This window comes from Dromaius novaehollandiae, chromosome 5 (assembly GCF_036370855.1).
Source record: "Dromaius novaehollandiae isolate bDroNov1 chromosome 5, bDroNov1.hap1, whole genome shotgun sequence".
Taxonomy (NCBI): domain Eukaryota; kingdom Metazoa; phylum Chordata; class Aves; order Casuariiformes; family Dromaiidae; genus Dromaius; species Dromaius novaehollandiae.
In genome coordinates, this window is record NC_088102.1 from 72,009,618 (window position 1) to 72,031,650 (window position 22,033).

Genomic DNA, 22,033 nt, shown 5'->3' on the forward strand with positions numbered 1-22,033 from the left:
AAACTTAGGTACATTGGATGGGGTTCTGCCCTCCTAGATACTTTTCCTTAGAATTGGCACCAAATATTGTTTCAAATAACACTACGTATTCTCATTTTAACTTTTGTTTCTCTTTTCATTCTGTGTTCATGAGATCATTATTGCATAAATCAACTTTCATACAGCTCATGAATTTGCTATATCTGTATTGCATTATTATTTATTTGCTTTCTGTGTTGCATACCTTAGCTGGCAAGTAAAATCCTTTTCATCTGTTATCATGAAAGCTTACTCTCTTTGGGCAGGTTCCTGCCTCATGATTTCCCAGCTGATGTCTAGAGGCCAAGCCAGTGCTTCAGATCTGTCTTTTTGGTTCTTTTTCGTTCAGGAAGCATGCACTCTAACATATGATGGTATGGGCTTGGAAGGGACCTACCCCTTGGAACTGACAGCTGAGGATTTCCCAAGGCAAACAGTGATCCTGACAGCTGGGGCTTGGATGCAGGAGATCCATCCATACAGTGCTTCAAATGCAGAATGGAACCAGGCTCTGAGCTCTGTTCCTCTGCAGTTCACTTTAACAGGTAATTGTGTCCCCAAGGACATGCAATTGCTACGTCACACATTTTGACTATCTCAGGTCTTTAAGCAAGAGGAAAAAAGCTGTGCATACAGGCAAAAAAAAAATCACACAGCCTGCTTTTGTATAAGAAAGTATTGCCACGGCTTTGGGGAAAGAAAAATTCAACCCTCTACTAAATTAGCTACAGAATCTTGGAAAAGTTACTGATTAGAATAGCTGAAAAAGAAATATCTTTGCTATGATCATTAATAGCTATGTACAACAGCTCAGACGTCAATGTAACTTAACAGATATATATATCTGATGTTCTTTCGTAAGAACAATCAAACCAGTCAGATTGTAGATCCATTTAGCATAGTATCCTGCCTCCAACCATGGCCAGTATCTGTTGAGGAAGATCTCAACAGAGCAAAGGAAACAGCCCTAACAAAACACTTTTTCCCTTCTTTCCAGTGGAAAAGCCAGTGGAGGACTGTTCTTTTGGGATCAGAAGGCCTACATTTCCCAGACCAACCCCAGACAACGGAGAAAGGATCAGCATCCTGCCATATGAAGAGGTTTCCTTTACAGTGATAGCTGCCAACACAAGAGAAAGGTGACTGAACCCAGCTCCTTGCAGGATGCTCAGACTAAGCCCAGGCAGAACTGATTGTGCACCTCTCACCACCTGCACAATGTCTGGCCCTGAGCTGCAATGTACCCTGAAACAGCTATCAGAAAATGCAGAATCAGCACCAAATGTCTTCAAGGGCAACAGGAGTCTTTCCTCAAATACCCATGGGCCTAACAGCCGCTAACTGTATATGCATTGTGCATTATATATGCATTATATGTGCATTGGCCGTGCTGTTAACCCTTCATCAGTTTGGCAACCTTCTGCTAGGTCTCTGCCTCTTTTGCTCTTTCAAACACATCATTTGTGGCAACAAATAGGTTTAGTTTGATGGCATTTCCCACCCCAGGGAACTGGTATCTGACCCAAGCAGGGCTGAGGTGACTACAATCACTGTTGCTTCCTGGAACGCAGGCAGGGTCATGCTCCACCTTTTCTAGCTGCTCTCTCCAGGGCTCCTGGGCTTTGTAACATTAGTCTGGAAGCCCTGGAAAGCCTATACAGAAATCATATGGGCCAGCATTTGTATCTGAAAAGCAAACCTCTCTGTTGCTAGAAAAATGCACAGAGACCCTCCGCTACCCCGAAAGCAAAGAAATAGCAAGCAATTCATGAGTCTGTCCCAGCAGCAGGGTTGTTTTTCTGTCTGTGCAGGAATCTAGCTCTGACATGACCATTCCCTGATCCTCACCATCTGACACTGTATTTTCTTGACCTTCTGCAGGATAAGTGATGTGCAGGTCCTGGGTCCCTCTGGGTTGCACACATGGGTGCTCACTGAGGAGAGTACCAGCACTGCATCTGTGAACATCACCTGGGAAAACAGCAACAGCAGGAGGCCCGGCCAGGCTTCTGTGTGTTTCGTGGCCACTACGCTGTCAGGGTGAGGACTGTCAAAGGCCATCGTGGGCTCTGTTGCTCAATTTTGATTTCAGTGTAATGGAGAGAAGCCTACAGTCTGACCTATACAACTTTATTCTTACTTTACCCCTGGGGTCTAGGTTACAGTCTGAGCTCAGATGCATTTGGATCATTCAGGGTGAGTACCTGCAAAGGGGTCTCCCATTTGTTGTGTAAAGTCCACACAATCACAACACCCTCCAGACACAATTTCGCCTAGGGAAATGCAGAATTTCTAGAAAGCAGAAGGGACTCTTGTCTTGCCACAGTCTGTTTCACCCAGATGCAGTCTGATAGCCAGTCTGACATTATGTTGTCCTAATGAACAGGGACATCGGTCTGAGCTAGGAATTCAGCTTCGTTTCTGCAGCACCCTAGCAGCTCAAGGCTTGAAGTTCTGTCCCTTTATTCCCAGGTATATGTTTCTCCAGTTCATATTGCTGGTGTTTGGTCTAGGAGATCAAGAAACCTGAGCAACCCTGCAGGCAGATTGCAGGAACTCCTCAAACTCACTTTAGGTGGCATCACAACTAATTACATTTCACTTCGTTTCTCAGGATTAGAAATGAACAACCTGTACAGAACTGGCTACAATTCAGGGTTGACCTTTGACTTCACACAAAGAAAAACTGCAAGATGTGGACCATGGGAGAGCAAGAGGGTTTAATAACACTACTAGGTATGCTGAGTTGGGATAATTATTATTAAGGAAAGCATGCAAGGTAACAGTAGCGTATGGGGTACGAAGAGATGACAAAGGACTGAGGTTTTCATTACAAGAAAGAATTCACAGCTAACTAGGCTGCCCTCATCCTCCTAAGAAAAGAAAGGAAGACACATTAGGCAGCAAACCCTGTGGCCACAGGTTACTGGGAAGCCATGAGCACAGCTTGCTGTACACAGCAGTTTAATATGCAACCCTGTGTCAATATGCGTTTTGTACTATTTTAACACTGTGTGGTGTCATAGATTTTTTCCTCTCTTTCAGTTGCAGGCCACCCACAGGGCAAAGGTAAGCAGAAGTGGCAGGCTGTTCTTCAGGAATTTACTTTTACAAGAGGAAAGTAGCATTTTTGCACTTGGCTTGGGAGATGGAGTTTGCTGGTGGATAAGAATGAATGGGAAAGTCTGTATAGAGCAGTACCACCATCTTGTGGGAAGGCTGCAACCTCCCTGAGCAGGTCTTCCTTTCCATTTTCCAGGATACATAGAGCAGCAACTAACCGATGAGCAAAAATGCAAAGCATCAACTTTCCCTTGTGTTCACAGGTCTTTAATCTCAGCCAGCTCTGTGTGAACACAGAAAGCTTGGAAAAAGCTTTTCCACCCTCTTTCAGCTCCCTCTTGCATCCCAGGACTCAGTCAGCTGAGGGAGACATGCTGCTGCTCCTGCTGATTGCTCTCAGTACTCTTGTGTATGTACTCAAGTGTTCTTGAAACAAGGGTGCAAGGAGAGAGGTACACGAGAGTGGACCTGTTGGGAAAACAGCCACTAGGGCACACAGATGGGACACCATGAGTCAATTCATTTATTTTCAGTGTCTGCTCCCAAGGCAGAATTTCACTAGCTTATCTATCGAGATGAATTAGACTATCCTATTTCTGATCACCTTAAAAAGAGATACTATCAAAAATGTCAGAGAAGTGTTTCCATTTCTTCTAAACAAGGAACACCTCTGCAAAAATTTAATAGTCTCAGGGCTTAGACAGTAGTCAGTCCTTAACTCTTTCCATTGGCTTTTGAGATAAATGAAGTGGGAAAAAATTCAAACATTAAGGAAGAAAAAGTAGCGTGCCTTTAGGTTGCAGAAACTGGCACAATCCAAGTGACTATACTAAAGCAGTGCTGATGCTGAAGGAGAAACCAGTTGCATCTGCCTGAGCATGATGGAGCAGAGAAAGGCATGATCCAAGTTGCTCCACCTTTTGCTGCCAGGTTTTTGGATTTTGGTTGGTTAACACATACAAAAAGCAGACAGCTTTGCCTGTTCTCCTTGCTCAGTAACAGCTATTATCCATTTTCAGATCTGTCCCCTTGTTTGATGCCTCCTTTTTGCAGCTCTACTCTGTCTCCAGGACCGAATGCAGCTGTCTGTCCCCAGGCTGAGCATAGGAGACATGCAGGAGGATGATCTTCAGAGGAGCAACCCCGAGTGTCTAGTAAACAGCAATAGCACGCACGTGCAGGTGGAAATTCCTCTTGAGAGGTGCGGCACCAGAAGGAAGGTATTGCCCCGAAGTTGCTGCAGTGGGCTGCAAATGTCCAGGGCTGTAGCTGCCCAGGGGAATCCAGCAATAGTCCAAGCGGATAGACCCATTGCATTGCTACAAGACTGAAATCCTGTCTTTAGCCAGGCCTTCAGGCACTGAGAGGAGAAAGCATGGAGAGGGAGACACACAGGCAAATCAACTTTTTCTTTCTTGTGCTACAAAAGCATACAGATCCCCATGCTAAGTCCCAGATTGTGTCTGGTGCCACATACATACAGTCTGTGTGAGCGTGTAAGGCAAACCCTACAGCAAACACGCAGTAAACAGGAAAGGCAGCCCCCAGGAGGGCTGTCCCCCTTCAACAGAGGCCTAGAACAGGGTATTCATGCTATTTCACTATGGGCCTTTACTACAGGTGTGTGGCTGAGACATGTGGCCTCCCAGTGTAGCCAGTAGAGACAGGAGGTGCTGCTAGTGCATAAATCCTGTTATGGGCCCAGCTAGACCAAATTTAGGTACTCTGGGCTGAGGAACAGGCAATAGGTTCCTAATGCAGACACCTGAGTTAACAGCCTGTTAGGAAACAGGTTCTTCCAGAGGATTTGACTTACCTGTGGTGTCACACATGACATGGGGATAAAAGATTTTCAAAGTCTTCTATAGTGCTTTATCCCTAAGACTGACCCTGCCTCATCAGCCTTTACCTCTTATACCCCAAATATATGGGAGAATTTTTTGCTTAAGCAGAGCTCCCTCCTCCCTAGGTAGAACACAGCCTTCCTAGTCTGAACTGTCAGCATCCAAGCACAAACCATTACACTGCTGCTTCTTCCCCTGCACTTTTCTCCAGGAAAATCCCTCTTTCTTCATCTTCACCAACAAAATTACTGGCCACTACAGTAGAGCATCACCAAGTGCATTCAGAAAATCCCTGGCTATCCCAGTGACGTGCAAATACAGACAGGAAGACGACAGTAACAACTATTGCCCCTCTGTGAGCCAAGATGACAAAGGCTTTGGCAATTTCAGCTTTGACATTAGGTTCATCAAACCGACTACAGAGGAGATGACATGGCTAAAGCAAGGGGATTCCCTTAATGCCAGCGTCAATGACCAGGTGTTGATCAGCATCTCAGCCAAAAGTGACTTGGCCCGTGCCCGCTTGGTGGTGCAGTCCTGCCAAGTGCTGGGCAACAAGGATGCTGTTAATGCTTCCACCTTCATCATACAAAAACGGTAAGAGCAGTTCACCTTCAATTCACCCATTCAAATCCAACCTTGTCTAGGAAAGGCTGAGTCATCTTGAACCTGTTGGTCTTTCAGCAGTTCCCACAATAACATTTAGGGAAAAGGGAGTTCTTAACCTAATTATTTGCTGCTTGCCCTTCAGTGGTAGCGAGGCAGCTTCATTGTCTTGGTTGAAGATATGTCAGGGCACTGACAGTGTGACTACGTGCCTGGGCTCCTGTTACCAACTCACAGTTCTGGTAGCTCACAGACAGCCACCAAATCCTTGTGGCATATGCGGGATACACAAAGCCAGAGATGAGGGATCCTTGAAAGATGATTATCCTCTCTGCACAGCAGCAGACATAGGCCTGAATCTGTACCAGTAGCTGTTGCCCAAGTCTATGCAAATATGAAGGATGAGGAATTAACTGCAGGTATCACTGCACCTAGGGACTGCAGGTTGTCTACTATCACTTCTCCACCCCGCTCCTTCTCTTTTCAGTTGCTTGAATTTAAAGGCAGCCAAAGAAGTGATTTTAGAAGACTCCAAAGACAAGTTGTACAGCTTCCGGCTCTCCTCTGTAGCCAGCACTATTCCTGAGGTACTTTCTTGCTCCTGTTTTTTAATCCCACTGAATCTGCGTTCTTAGGCAATCACCTACACTGTCTTTGGGAGGCCTTTTAGAACTACAGATATAGCAAACTGGACATGAAGGCTGCTCTCCTCCCCTCTTCCTCATGTAGACATTTTCCAAGTATCAGACATGCCTCCTCCATGCATTCTTCCCATTTAATCTTCCACTGGAGCAGAGGAAAAGATACATCACATACTTCTCCCTGGATGCATAGAAAGTTCCTGGATGGAAAGAGAGCTCCCACAGACATGCATCCTTGCAGCCAAGAGCACCCTGGATGATCTCACATCCCTTCCATGAAACACATGCGGCCTTGTTTTCCTATCCTATGGGACATGCTAGATGTGTAACCAAGAAACTCCATCATATACTCCACGAAGATTAATATAAACTCTTATTCATACATGAAACAGCAAATTCCATTTCATGCTAATAGTCTCCTTTTGACCACTAAATCATGTATTTCAAGAATATAAAGCAGGGATCAACAGTTAGCAAATCAACAGCATATAGCTCAGGGAACGTCGTGTCACCAAAGCCTTCAAAGGTACTGATAGGGGAAGCAGAGAGGGAGGAAAAAACACAAAAGATGCCGGAAAATAAAACCCATCATCCTTGTTTCCAGGTGTTCGTCACCTGTGATGTGAAACTGTGCTGCAGTCCAAGCAGGTTCAATCTCTGTCCTGGGTGCCAGTCCCCTCACAGCCATAGAACATCAAAGCAGATCTTGGAGACAAAGCTGTATCGGATCAGCACAGGACCCCTTCGGATCACCAAGAACCCCACCAGTGGTAAGAAATTTGGGATCTCTCTACAAGGGTGCTGGATGGGAACTTCTAGAACACAACAGGAGATGAAAGCTTGCAAAGCATTAAGTTTGGGCACTAAGGTAAACAGCTGTCCCACTTCCCCAAAAGAGATGGTCAAGTATTTGATACTTTTAAATTAGTCCTTTGAAACTCATTTATAAGGAATGTCGAATACAGTCATCATAGGCTATTATAGACTACATTAAGCAAAGCCAGACTGTATCCAATAGGCACCATTCAATGTTTTAAACAAAATTAGGACCACTTTCATTTAATTTGATACTTATTTTCATGCATTGGCATTGCAGAGAAGGTAGCACTCCAGTGTTCCCAGCTGCCTAATCCTATCAAGATGACAGGTCAGCCTCTGACATGGTCTTCTACATCCCAAGGGACAACACAGAGATCCCAGATGGGCCTGCAAAGGCCTGAGAGAACCCACTCTGAGCCCTGAGCAGAGATGCCCTACAAAACTCATTAAAAGCCTGCCTTTGACAAAAGGCTCCTTTTGTCTCTGGCTAGTATTAAATGCTTTCTTGTAGAAAACTCTAACACTATAGAGAATACATATACACTGGGTGAAGCTCCCTAGGACACTGGTGTGACAGTCAGTTGCAGCAGCAAGCCAGTTCTTTACAGGGGTCCTACCTTAAGACCAGCGGGCCTCATCTGTCCTACCGGAATTACCCCATTTGGCTCGCTGCCATTGTCTAGGGCACCACACAAGCAAAGCCCCAACATTGCACTCACTAAAGCTGTTAATTATCACTGCTGTGATGGCAACAGCCTATGAGGGAGCTCATCAAAGCTGACAGCGGCCCACAGTGATTAGAAAAGTGGACGTCCCTGTACAAAGACACTCACAGAGACCCACAATACAGCTGTAACTCACAGAGCTGAAAAGGCTGTTCTATCAGCAACTGAAAAGAAGTCAGGTTAAACAGAAAAGCACTCAGGCACAGAATCAAATGGCAGAACTTATCACATGGCAACTAAGAGAAAGAAGTAAGGCAGAAGGTTCAGTTTTTTAAGATTATACTTTGGATGCTCTAGGAAAAAAATTCCTTCAAACACATCAAACACTACTATGACTATATCACAACCATTAGTTGCAGACATCAACAAGGACTGAGTTCAAACAGCTTCTAGGGAATCCCTTAAAATAAGCAAATGCTTTATTAAGCATTCAGCATAAGCCAAAGAAGCAACGCTTCCTCTTGCCAGAAAAAACAAGTCTGCCCAAGCTGTCTCTCCATGTCACCTTCTCTGAATTTTGAGAATCTGCTTTTAAGCTACCTGTAGTGACTGCAGTTACATTATTAAGCCATGGGAGAGATCTGGTAGCAGAGGATTCATGACGAAGGCCCAAACTGTTAGGGATTTAGCCCTTTCCCATCACCTTTCATGTCCCTTGTTCACATTTACTGGGTGAATAGGATTAAGTTAGTTAAATTTGAAATATTATCTTTTTGTTACTCTTACAGCCAAAATTTAAATTCAGCTAAAATTTAGAAAGTATCAAAATTCAGATCAAACCACAAGCAGGTCTTGGCTCACTCCAGCTGTTGCATCAGCTTGCAAATACTTTGTGTTTCTGTTTTTAAATGGCTTTGAGCATCCCTCCTTACAACATAAGTGTAAAGCTGCTGCTGATGGTTCCTATTTCCTTAGATATTCTTTACCTTTCCTTTCTTCCCTGCAGGGACCAACTATACAGCTTTGGTGGTGGGTGTAGTGCTGGGATGCACAGTGATCTGTGTTGTCTTCTTGCTGGTGAAGAAATCCTTTGTGGGGGTTCAATACAGGAATGTTTCTCTACAGCTATAAGGCAACTGCTGCAAAGATCATCCTAGGGATAAAATAGCTGAGAAAGCCCCTTTTCTCTTTGAATTCACCCCATAAAAGTTTCTGCTCTGCACACTGTGGAAGCGCTCTGATGCTTCTAGAAGACACTTCAGCAGGCTGCCCACATGAACACCAGAGCAAAACTTAGAGTATGTTCCCATTTGTTAAGTCCATTTATAATTCATAAGTTGAACTACAACTCTTACTCTCACACAGGTGTGGAAAGCAGACAAGTTGCATACTTCAGAAACCTAAGCTCACTGAATGCACCAGGGGACCCTTGCTTACTTCCTGGCCCTCCCCCAGTATTTCAAACCCATTTCCTTCTGCCTGCACCTCTTTCCCATGCCAAGGACTCAGCATGCCCTCCCTCTTTCTCCTTTTCCCTAAATCAGACTTTCCATTCTTCCAGGCAACAAGGGAACCGAATGCTCCCTTGTCCACATTCAGATAACTCTAGTTATAGTTAGGATCTCTGCCACACACACCCTTTTCCCCCAACTCCAACCCTTTCCCCAGTATTTTTCTGCTTTGGCTCTGGAGTAAGGCACCCATCTCTACTGGGAGAACAGGCAGATAGAAGACATCATTTTTATAGGGGCAGACAACAGTAGCTGCTTTAAACAGTTTGCTCTATAAGCTCTATTCAACCAATGAGAAAGGTGTAATATGTCCCATGCTCTTGTCCATCCACTTTCAAGCTTCTGTCCACTGATGCCCAGAAAATTCCTGGAAATCATGGAGCTGACTGTTGTACATAGGTTACTGCAATACTTCCAGCCAAAGAAATACAATCAGATTGCATATAGTGCTCTATGAGCTCAGCCAGAAAGATGGCACCCCTGGTTTGTGTGCGACTCCCAGAAAAATCAGCACCTTGCAGAGAATGGACGGATTTTGAAGGAAATAAGCCTTGCTCATAACATCCCTAAGACCGAAGTACCAAGCACTCCAGAGTACGATGCTGAATCAAACAGTGTGGGTTTAAAATCTCCAGAATTTGAAGCTCTCAATTTGTTTGAGCAGCAGTTTCTGACTTTGGGACAAAAGGACCTGTCATGTGATTTAAATGCCAGAATCCTCTATAAACAACTGATTACAAAGAAGACAGTGAAACATTATGTATTTGCAAGCATTGCTAAAAGTTTGTTCTCACTGCAAAATTAAGAGTTGCTACACTCAAGTTGCTTCACGCGAGCTAGGTAAAGGGAGGACTAGCACATCACAGAACACGTGCTAAACAAGTATGTCAAGAGCTGGTGTGATGTAAGGAATTCTGATACTCTCTCTAGCTGATCTCTCACTAGGTCAAGTCAGCTATACATGATTTTTAACCCGTACTACCAAATGGATCATAAATATAGACCTTTAAATTCAAATTAACTTTAAGCTAAAGATTTGAATGAATAATGGTGAATTAGAGGAAACAATAATTATATCTCAAGCTAAGGAACCGGTAAGGATAGGTTTTTCACTCAAAGGTTGAGAGTTACAAGGTAACAGGAAGCAACATTTCCCATGTAAACTAGTGGCCCAGGAAAAAAAAACAACAACATTTGGCATTATTTGCCACAGCCCTGTTGTACATTCTTGGGTAAGAAAAGTATTTTAAGTAGGACTGCTGAACGATTTTATCATACTGTATTCTCACAATTAGAGGGAGGAGAATACATACCATTTTAAGGCATGGAGCAATTTTAATCAATTGCTAGAAAACTGAAACCCAGGATAAATATCATGTCTTCGATGCATGAGATGTGATACTTTATAGGCTGGCTTCTCAGTTTGAGAAGGATCAAAGCACAGAACACAAGGTACAAAGGATACAAAATGGGGGACTCAAATTCTTCACATAGGAAGTTTAAAAATATGAGGTTTATCCAAAAACCATAACTTTTTCCTGTAACCTCACTTCATGATTTTAGCTGAGGTAGATATATTCTAGGCAAAAAAAATCAAAGTGTTACATTTGTAGAACATGATTAACATGGAACTAAAGCAGGGAAGTATGCTACAATACTCAAAACCAAATATGCTGTTACCTTTTGGAGGCCTGTATTTCAACTCTGCTGCTTTTAACTAGCCTCAAAATAAACAGGAGTTATAGATGTAGCCCAGTGTGTAATTTTTTTATGGAGTCAAGAGACTTACTGCTGTGTTGAAAGCTCTCTCATAATCTAAGAATTGCATGAAATCTGTTACCATGAAAGGTCACCAACTCTCCATAATCATTCTTGATAAAGTTGAATTAACTCTGTATGCACATGGAAAAGAAAAGTCAAAAAACAGCAAGCAAAAATTATGGATACTAGTGCCTTCACATTTTAATCCAGTGACATAATACTCCCTCCTACCACCCCAGAAAAATGGAATAAGACTTTCCTGAATGCATATGGCATGACACAGAACAGCTTCACATATTTTCTACTTTAATTCGATGTTATTTAGAACCATTTTTTCCCCAATCCTTGGCTAAAATCACTCATACTGTATGAGAACTTAGAAGAACTATCATCACTAATTGTTCGCAATTTGTCAATGTAAATTCTAAGGCCGACACAATGCTAGTCCACAATTTACATGAGAAGGGGTTGTCTTCTTAAAGTCCTTTGCTTGGTTTGTTACTAGAAGCTAGACCACAGCCATACAGCCAGCATCCTTCCCTCCCCACAGTCCCCCATTAAAATTTGTAGACACATGCACATGCACACATCACCTCTCCAGCCACTTTCTGACAAATCATACAATTCTTCCTCTCTGTTTTGCAATAGCAGCTTCAACACTGGGTACTGTTTAGATTACTAATAAGATAAAAACGGACACTTGATATGAAAGAATGAAAATACAGCAGCTCCTCTTTATCTGCTCCTATATGGCAAGAACAAGGAAGCGTTGCAAAAAATCAAAAGGCGGTGTACCTTGTACATCAGTGAACTTCCTTATATCACAAACAAAACAGTTCTAACAGATACTGGCTGGGACAAAATAAGGGCAAGTAGCAGAATAAGGACTTAGATCAAAGCCTATGGTTGTCTTAGCACTGTAAGTTCATCTGACAGCTTCTTGAGGAGACCTAGATAAAACTTCACAGCCAAGGAATGAAATCTGGCCACATGGTAGACACAAATATTGGCTTTTTTCAGATGCGTAATAAATGGCCTAATGATTGTCACAAAATCACAAGGAAACACAGTTTGAAAGGTAATGCAGACTTGTAGTCTCTCAGACTCCTACTTCAGAAATGAGACTGCGCTTTGTAGCTGCAGTCAGGAGTTCATTCAGGTATGGCAAAGCTCCCTTACCTTAGGAGCCACATAAGTTGCATCCACCTCCAGGGCCTTGGATACTTACTCTATCCCTTCTAAGCCCCCCACAGCCCACTAGAAATGCAGATGAAACGTATGCAGAGGTTAACAAGTCCCTAAGAAGAGCTGTCAGGAACAAGGATTTAAACTAGTATCTCTGTCAGGCCAAAACTCTGTAAGCAGGGCTCCAGATATAACAGTAAGAAAAAAAATCCCATAGCAGATTATATTTAAAACTCACACTGAATTCTTGAGAAAAGACAGAAGTAATAAAATATCAAATCTCTACAGAAAAGACATAAAATTACCCTACCTCATGACTGGTCATAACATCTGATTATCTTATCAAGAAAAAAATTTACACAACCGTAAAGGTCCTTCTTCCTACAGAGCACTGCTGAAATGTTGCTCTCAATTCCAAAAGTGAAAGAAAACTGTTAATCCATCTACTTTCCTATAGCCTTAATATGTTTGCACCTGCAACAGAGGAAAATATTCTTGGTCTGATAATCCCTTTCCCTGTTCAAATTCAAGTCACATCTGCTGCTCAAAAAGAAACAGAGAAAATCAATCAGATTTCATTTTAAATTGATTCCTCAGTTGATCTATTTGATACACATTAACTGCCTACATTTTTACTTTTCACCATAAAATTCCAGCCAGAGACAATGGCAATGTACTTGTCAGAGACAGATATTTCAAACATATCAAACAGAATAAAAATTGTAACATATGCACCACAAGAGAACAGAACAAATAAGCAATTAGAAGACCATTTAAAATCAGCTGAGCAAACATAATATTGTTTTTTAAACAGAAGTCTATTAATGTGAACAGGCAAAGAAGAAAACATTATGCCAAGAGCATCACTACAGTGAACTGCCTTCAAACACTTGGTTCTGCTTTATTCAGACAGTTTACTATGCATTTTCCATCATATTCCAAGCATATCCAAATGTTCAAGACAGACATGGAGTCGGACGGTAACTCTGTGACTCACCAAAAGGTGGGTAAGAACAGACCTCAAATTGCATGTCAATGAAGTATTAAGGGTAGATTTTGATATTTGATCCGCAAACTCCAAATGATTCACAAACAGAGCTTGAAGGTTTTTTAAGGGTGTAGAGAGAGATGCAGTGAAAAAAATGTAGTAACAGAAATTCAAGATGGATTCATAATCACATCTGAAGTGTTATGTACTTTAAAGTTTTCTTATTCACAACTTTCATGCATTCTGTTTATGCAAAACCTGACATTGCCACTTCATTGTCATAGTCATTCCATAGGCCATGCCAGAAATTTAAAGAGATGTTTCTATCCAGTTAATAGACCATAAAATCCTTAGCCTGCTGGCTCTTCATCCATCCTAGCTGCAAAGAGACCTGCTCTTTCATTTCCTGCTGAATGAAACACATCCAAACATGGCACGACCTGTTAGTCCACAGCCAGGAAAGGACTTTTAACACATTCACCTAAACAAAAGAAGATTTTTATGGTTATTTACGTTTGTTCTTCTATTTGACAAAATGAAAGACAATCAAAGCACCAGGCCATTACCAAAGAAACGAAACCTGGTCATTCCCAGAATCCTAACATGTAGCTGACGAAATGGTAACTTGCCAAAGCACAAAGAATTATACAGAAGAGATGCTTCTCTTAACAGAAACTTGTAGTGAAGCCTGTTCTACATTTTAATTCAACAGCCTTAATAAATAGCTGTGCATTTCCAACCCCCGCTTCTTCTAGACAATCACAAATGCTTTTTACCAAAAGGCTTAACAGACTGAATAGCCGCATCAAACAAAGATGACGTGTGCTTTAGCAGCTAAACTAGGAAAAACTTTCTTTTGGGGGACAATATTCCTAAAGCTGAAAAATGCTTAGCGACCGTATCTATTCTAAGTACTTACTCCCCTATAGCCTCACCTGCTATTGCAAAGAAGAATAAGGTTTTGGACTGACAGAACAGTGGAATTCTCATTCTGTCCTGTCACCAGGTGCCTGTCCAGCACGACATGCACAGCATCCGGCTTGCTGGCTAAACACAGGGGAAAAAGAACAAAAAACAACAAATATTGTGTGAGTGGACACTACTTCACAGTTTCAGTATCAGGTCTCTGATGAAACTCTAATACATAAGATAACTACTTAAAACAAACGTATCTGATGGGTGACTGACATGCTGATCTAGAACCCCAACAGACAGGGACAATGTCAAGTCCCTAATCCTGAAACAATTTCACTATGAAGTCCTTCTCTAGAAGGACAGCAGGACTGGTCCCTTAATTCAGTTGATGCCAAATGGACGAAGTGTGTATTTCAAGAGATTTTCCTAAAAAAACCTCTCCGAACTATATTCCTATAAGTTTAATCACCCTGCAATACAGTATAAACTCTCCTTATGTAAGACATCAACATTGTAACCACCCTGCTACAAAGAGCCTGCAGAAAGTTACTTATTTTTTGGCCAGTTATAATACCCTGACATGTTAATACCTGCCAGCAATAGTTCAGTACTCCACCTAGTATTTTTAATTCCAGATAGAAACATTATTTTGCCAGTAATGACAAACTCACATTTTTCTCCCCCTCTCCCAACTCCTTACCAACCATCTAAATATAGGATCAGGGCCTTCACACATGCTTCTCCTCCTCTTGCTTTATCTGCTCAGTACCACTTCAGCCAAAATATATGACATAACAACTACCACTAGGCAAGTGAGTATGACATTAGCTTTTAAACTGTCACCACTGAAACAATTATGCAGAAGGAGGTGGCAGTAGCTCACTCAAAAAGCACAAAGATGCCATTTAAACACACTGCCATTTAAATACGCTGATAGCACAGGGATGGAAGAGTATAAAACAAAGAATATACAGCACTTCGATAAGACAGTGGCATTTCTTTTGTCGTTACAGAAAACATCTGCATGGCCTTAGGAGCCTGGTTCTGTTTCCTGTCTATTCCATGTGTATGATTTCTATTCTAGCCATTTCAAACAGTATCAGCTTATTGTTTGGCACTAGTCTGTTAAACAAAGGATTAATGACTTAAATACCATGGGCACCTCATTACTCTCTTTAAGCACGCAATCTAAAAAATTTTCCTAACAAAATAAGAGACTGAAAGACAATCATAACTGAAAAATAGAGTCATTTACAGTATATTATTTAATTCTCCCTGTAGCTCTTCAGTATTGCAAGAAAGCAGCATGTACAGGAAAATGATACTTTTCCCTGAGCCTCCAGAAATAATCTAGCATCAAAAAATGACATTTCTGTATTTTAATGGATTTAGTTTCTCACACAACATAGAAGTTGAGGTTTTACAGTTTGACAGTCAAACCATTAACATTTGTGACTACTAATAATGTATATATAGTGCTTGATTAAAAAAAAAAAAAACACAACAAAACCAGATTTATCACAGAAGTATTTTATTCACAGCTATTAGGCAATTAATTGAAGCAACCACAACCATTCAGCATACTCCCTCCAAATTTAAATGATAAACCACATTTATCTGAATAAAAAACAATTCCCAAATCTGAAAGTTAACTTCTCTCGGCACAACTCACGCTCCCTGCTATGGGGCAAGGGACCAACTGCAGCACACCACCTACATATACACGTGTACTTCCCTGCAGGTATGGAGGCAGTAACATGTCACTGTGAATCAGCAGATCCATGGTAACTCCTGCACATGTTCTTCCTTCACTGCAGGATACGCTACCTCATGTTTACTACAGGGTAAAAGAGTTCATGGACAACCACAGAGTAGTGTATTGCCCTGCTTCTGCACATACGGTATTTCATGGCACTCATTCTTAAAACACTAATCTTTGTTAACCTGCTAGGCTATCTGTTTACACCCGTGAAATGAGAATGCAAGACAAGAGATATCCTGTCAGAATCCTGTTCACCTGTGTAAAAATGACATTCATCTTCAGCACTCAGCCACAAAGACAACGAGACCGTGACATACCGCTAAATGTAGCTCCAGAATCTTTCACAAAATCCTCCACAATAATGGACAAACTGGCAAAATTAGGCTGCCTTATTAGTTCATACACAGAGGGCTGAAAAAGAATGAAAGAAAATAAATGTTTTGCTTTTTACAAAAAATACCCAAAACCAAAAAAGACTTCCCTCCACAATTTATTTTTCTATACCCACCATCATTCTCTCAACTGTATACAGAAAATGAAACAGAAACAAAACATAAAACTAAGTGACCATAGACAGCTTCTACGCATACCTGTAAGGAGTAAACTGAAAATTCTTATGTGAGCCAAATAAAGAGACAGAGAAAGAATGATACCAAGTGTATTTTGGAATATCAACTCAAGGAAGCGCTCCTGAATTCGGACCGCAAAGAATATCTGCATTTTATATTATCAACATTCAAACATTTCCTATTTAATGAGGATGACTAAGCAACATTCCTAATGGATGTCACGTCTATGATTCTCTTTTCCCTGAACTACAAAGCTTTCCAGGGATTAACACAACATCATGCCTTGCAATTCTATTTATAGTTCCACTTAATTAAATTTCCAAATGACTAGTTTTCGAGATGTTTTAAAATATGCTTTCTGCACTACAAAGTGTAAGGGAATATAAAGCTACTGGCTGCCATCCGAATTAAATCCAGTGTAATTACCATTATAGAGAGAGGAAACAACATCTTGTACCCACAGAGCAGACAGAATTATAGCTTAGTTTTGACAAAGAACTTAAAGCACTTCACTGCTTAGCTGTAATAAAACACACACCACAGTGAGTCTGGTGGGGTACACTAAATCTAGATATCAAGAGGCATTCAATTTCTATCTCAAGATCAGTGCCCCAGTAAGGTGTTACTGCAACTGGATATTCTCACTGTTGTATTTGCTCACCTAACCAGATGGACTATTTTAAAATAGAAACAATTAAAAATATAGCCCTATTATATATTTTGAAAGTGCTCCATTGTGTGACTAAAGAGAAAGTATCCCAGCAAAGTCAAGTGCGTATACTAAAAACGCTCACATTGTGACCCCAGAAATAACTTAAGACTTTAATGTAAATGTAAGGGAAGCCTCCTTTCCGGTAGCACACAGCTTGACCTGCAATTTATCACGGTCTAAAGGTGCTGGTATTCAGATGTTCATAGTCCTCAAATCCAAAACATGATCACTCTTAAATAAAAGCCTATATTGAAGCACTGTTTTTTTATCTTCAAGCCATGAATGAACTGCAGGTTTTTACCCATGTAGCAGCACCTCTAGCCAACATTTCTAGTAGAAGTAGATCGTTTTCACTGAGCTACTCTGTGGATAAACTATTCACAACAGAGTATAAAAGAATATTGTGCATCTGCACTCACAGATGAGCAAGGTATAGACCAGTAACTGAACTAGGTAGAGAATGCAGGTCTGGACCCTGAACAGCGCCTATGTGATTAACTTCATGTAAGCTGTCTTTCAGATTCAATCCCCAGTAAATAGCACTCTTATTTAGACTCTGTGTGTGACACAGCATTTGCATTCAAATGTGCATTTCAAAGTCCAACAGCTAACCAGGTCTGCACTTTCATGAAGAGAGAAAAATTAGTGAGTACTTTCAATATAATAGTTTAGATTTCACATGCAGAGAACGAACATGAATTTTATGGTTTCCACAGCAACTATAACTAGGCCATATTATGCATCTTATTACAAAAATTTTATCGTAGATTGCAATACCAAATATAAGCACACCAGGACTCTCTTTGATAGCTTTTGAGAGTGCCACAAACTTCATTTCCTAACTTTGTGTGTCAATTCTCAAATCTAAAAGTTGTACTATGTAAGTCTGCACTACCTTGGTGAATAGGTATAGGTCCTATATAAATGCAGTATTTGTGAGGTCAGAGACAAGCCAGTACTATTAACAAAACATCAACAGTATCTACCCACATTTTGAATTAGAAGCCAGTTTGTACAAATAGTTTTTTCCCTGAAACTTTCTCTATATTTTAAAAGCAAAAAGAACTTTGAGAAATAACAGTTACCTCCAGCATTCATGAAACTCAACAAGGTAACTCTTAAAAGCCTGCAACTATGAATCCAAAGAGCTCTGGCAGTCAGTTCAGGCATTCTATGGAATCTATTTAGAGTTTAAGAAACAATGAGAAGAACACTCTCCAAACAACAGTTTGAATGTATGTAGTGAGATAATCCCTTTATACATACATTGTTGGGCCCCCTGTGAAGGACAATTCTCCCTCCCTTAAAGGCAAGTCTAGCGTACCAAACTAATGATTTATAGTTGAAGGCAATTCTAGGATAAGATCAGAAACACTGGGCAGCATCACCTCAAGTCGCAGCCCTCTGTACAGAAAAAGTCTCATTAGAGCAAAAAAAGTCTTGAAACAGCAAAAGTTACCTACCCCTGTCAGGCTGTATTCCTGAAACACCCAGGATTTATCCTCATTGGTGGCACAACACAAAGCTGCAACTCCATGTCCCACTGCACAGATAGGTTCTATTAAAATAAATAAATAAATAAATAAAGTGTATTTCAGAAACGGTATCTTTAAATAGCCAAAACAAGATTCTTCATGTCACATTGCATTGCATATCTGAAATAAAATTATACCATACTGTTTACACACTCTTAAGGTGTAGTGTTATTTTCTGCACACCACATAAGAATTTCCCCAGTGTTGCAAAGAGTTACTGGTAGTTGGCTTTAAGGCCAGAGACAGTCCCATTTAGCCCAAGGGAAATACACATGCTCAAATGATAACTGCATACAAATCTTAATCAGTCAGGACTTCAGTGAGGATTCTGGAACATTCTGTATCTGCATCTGAAATTCAATTTCTATCTGACCTGAAGAGAGTAACTCCTGTATCACTGTAAGGCAGAGAACTAACTCTCTTCTTACAAATATACTCAAAAGCTACTGATATTATTCCTATACATTCACCGAAAGAGGATACTTTCTTTTTTTTTTTTTTTTTTTAAAGAGAGCACACATTTATCCAAAGAAGCTGTTTCCATTTCTGCATGCTGCAACATTCTTCAATTACGTAAACAATTTTAAATCTTTGAGACCTCTGTGATGATGCCTAAAAGCAGCTACTGCAAGGTAACAGTCTTGCATGAACAGTGATGTAGTATGGACTATTTTATTCAACACGGATATCTAATGAAGTTCACCTACTGTTCTCAGTGCTGAAGTGCTGCAATATCCTAGCTAGGTATCCACTGTTTGCAAGGTCAGTCATAGCCCCAGGACAGTTAGGAATCAACAATGCGTGATATCTAGCACCTAGTAAGGAAAAAAGGATAAACAAATTGTCATACAAATAACAAGCAAAATGAGCCTAATCATAATTCCATTTCAGATTTGACAGAATTAAGACAATACCACATAGTTCAGTCAAATACTACATAAACTTAATGAACTAAAGAAACTACCAGATCTATGTGGGGAAAAGAGTTATAAGATGCAGAACACACATTTCCAATGAGAGAGTCTAATCTAGACAAAGCTTAAAACTGTTGTGTTTGCTGGCTTCTACTTTAGGAAAATGTTTATGCATTTCCAAAATTAACACCATGTAATACACTATACAATTACCATTCAATGATAAATTTAAAAAAATAGCAACTGTAGTTGTCAGGGCTTTGTCTTAAAATGCAAGTTTTATTTCTTTCCTGCATCCTACTTCCCTAAAAACCTAACATTAAGAAGCATCTGTTTTCCTGATAAATGGAGATGACACACGGGCCAATTGCAAGGACTCTTACCATCAATTGATTCCAGTTTGGCAGGGCTTGCATACGATTTCATACGGAAGTCCTGTATCCAACGCATGTTGCTTTCATTCACATCCACAAAATCAATTGATTTCCCCTGGTAGAAACATGTTTCAAAGACTGTGGTTAGTATCGCTAGAGACTTCTGTTTTGTTTCTGGAAGGATAAGCATGTAAGATTTTGTGAGACTTTAGCTATCAAAGTAGTGAAGTTTCCCAATTTTTCTACTGAAGAGGTTCTTTAAGATTCATCTCTTCACTCTGTGGAAAACAGATATTGGACAGTGAAGTTCAGAACGACAAGAAGCACCTCTTCATGTCTTCAGGTCAATATTAAGAAAACGGAAGTTTAAAAAAATGAGTAACTTAATCAGTAAAGATAATAAAACATCTCTCAAAAATAGTTAGTATGCTACTTCTCTGATCAACTGGTTTCACACTAAATCACAGTAACCTCCCATTTTTACTTACCCCAGGAGTAGCAACTTGCAGATTAAAAGCAGAGCTAGTCAGTGTAAAGCAATGAAGGAAGGACTGGGCTGACACCCCTGCAAAACAGAGTCCAACAATTTAAGGAAAGAATCATTACATTTTAAACCAAATCATACTGGTACATTTTACCTTGCAAGGTACACAAACTTGTTTTTTTGCTCATCTTAAAAACTCCCAAGAATTTCAGAGGGTTACTTTTAAATTTAATAAATACACTGGCCCTCATTATCACTGTGTATTGAGAGATACATGACGAAGATATTGTTTGTCTGGGCTGGAGGTGACTGGAAGGAAAGAGGGGAAAAAAGGCAGCTCTTCCAGGTATACCTGTGAGCGTAGCACAGCTCAAAACCAGGTATATGTACGAGGTGCAAGACAGCATGCAGGCATGTATTCACATAGCACTACTGTGCATACAGGGACACACAAGCATGTGTGCATGCCTGTGCACATCACAGTAGCGCATGTATGAGCTTGGTTTTCATGCATGCACAACACAGGTGCACGTGCAGGGGCAGCAAGCGTGTGCAGAGAGCAGGTACACATCTGCACAGCTCAGCGGCACACGCGGGGACTCTCATCCACATGCTGCTAAGATGCAGGTTTACAGACACACTGCATGGCTGTGTATGCTGGGGTGTACGTACATGCACGGCAGGACTGTGCACGCAAGGTAAGAAGGGGATGCCAGTGCATGGCATGGCTGAGGACGCAGAAGGCGTGAACTCAGCACAGCTGTGCACGCAGGGGGGCACAGGCCGGACACAGCCGTGCACGGGAAACGCTCGGCACGCTTTTGCAGCAGCGCACGCACGGGGGCGCGGGCACAGCACCGTCTACGTGCCCAGGGGCGTGCACAGCTGGGGGTGCATGCCGGGGGGTGCACACAGCACAGCTGGGCATGCCTGGGGTGGGGGCAAAGGCCTGAAGGACGCCGCAGGCCGGAGGCAGCACACACTGCCGGGCCGGAGCGCACCGTATTGAAGGGACAAACGGGGCCCGGCGGGACGGGGGTGCCTGCCGGGAGCGTCTCACCCGCGGCGGCGGCGCTGGCGACGATGAGGCAGGTGGGCTTGCCGAGCCGGTCCGACATGGCGCCGGGAGCGGCAGGGCCCGACGGCGGCGGCTGTCTCCTCATGCGGCCCCGCCGCCTCACGCCGCACCGCCGCGCTGCGCATGCGCGCGCCGTTGGGCGGGCGGCCGTTGGGCGAAGTGCGCAGCGCCTGAGGGGGCGGGGGGGGGGAGGGGCGGAGCGGCAGCCGCGGGCCCGCTAGGAGCGTCTGGGGTTTCGTGGGGGTGTGAGGGCGTCGCGTTGCCTGTTCACCCGCCTCGGTGAACGGGAGCGTGAATTCACCTGCCCGTGGACGAGCATGATAGTCCTGTCCTCGGATCCCTGCCTCGTACGCGCACGGCCCCTACCCCAGTCAGTGTCTGGGGCCTTGCCGTGTCGTGAGGGTGTTAATGTTTTATTTGCTCCGCAGAGGAGGGTGATGTTTCCGTTAGAGACCCACTCGCCAAGGTCTGCTCTGATAGTAAGCCTTTTTTCCCCGTCGGATTTCATATTGGTACTGCCGTAGGACTGAAGCATTGAACGCTGTCCTGCTCCCCGTCGGCGAAGGGGAAGTTAGTGACACTGTGGTGT

General features: G+C 42.1%; 1 protein-coding gene and 1 long non-coding RNA gene across 2 annotated transcripts; one reads left to right on the top strand and one right to left on the bottom strand.

Annotated features, from left to right (window-relative positions):
• Window positions 1-371: 371 nt before the first annotated feature.
• Window positions 372-2,147, top strand: LOC135328559 (uncharacterized). Its single transcript, XR_010389567.1, has 3 exons — window positions 372-563; window positions 1,016-1,157; window positions 1,900-2,147. It is a non-coding gene; the product is annotated as an uncharacterized LOC135328559 (long non-coding RNA).
• Window positions 2,148-11,634: 9,487 nt separating this feature from the next.
• On the bottom strand, window positions 11,635-21,594 carry GATD1 (glutamine amidotransferase class 1 domain containing 1). Its single transcript, XM_026110700.2, has 8 exons — window positions 21,427-21,594; window positions 20,371-20,447; window positions 19,892-19,997; window positions 19,302-19,409; window positions 18,523-18,617; window positions 16,096-16,189; window positions 14,037-14,148; window positions 11,635-13,582 (listed from the first exon to the last, which is right to left on the bottom strand). The coding sequence occupies exons 1-8, from the start codon at window positions 21,527-21,529 to the stop codon at window positions 13,579-13,581; spliced, it is 699 nt and encodes a 232-aa protein (XP_025966485.2). The 5' UTR covers window positions 21,530-21,594; the 3' UTR covers window positions 11,635-13,578.
• Window positions 21,595-22,033: the final 439 nt, after the last annotated feature.

Coding starts and splice junctions, on each gene's coding strand:
- GATD1 (XM_026110700.2), bottom strand. CDS start 21,529: ATGAGGAGACAGCCGCCGCCGTCGGGCCCTGCCGCTCCCGGCGCCATG. Junction 18,618..19,301: donor GCACTTCAGCACTGAGAACA/GTAGGTGAACTT, acceptor TTATTTTAATAG/AACCTATCTGTGCAGTGGGA. Junction 16,190..18,522: donor AGGAATACAGCCTGACAGGG/GTAGGTAACTTT, acceptor ATTCTTTTTCAG/CCCTCTGTGTATGAACTAAT.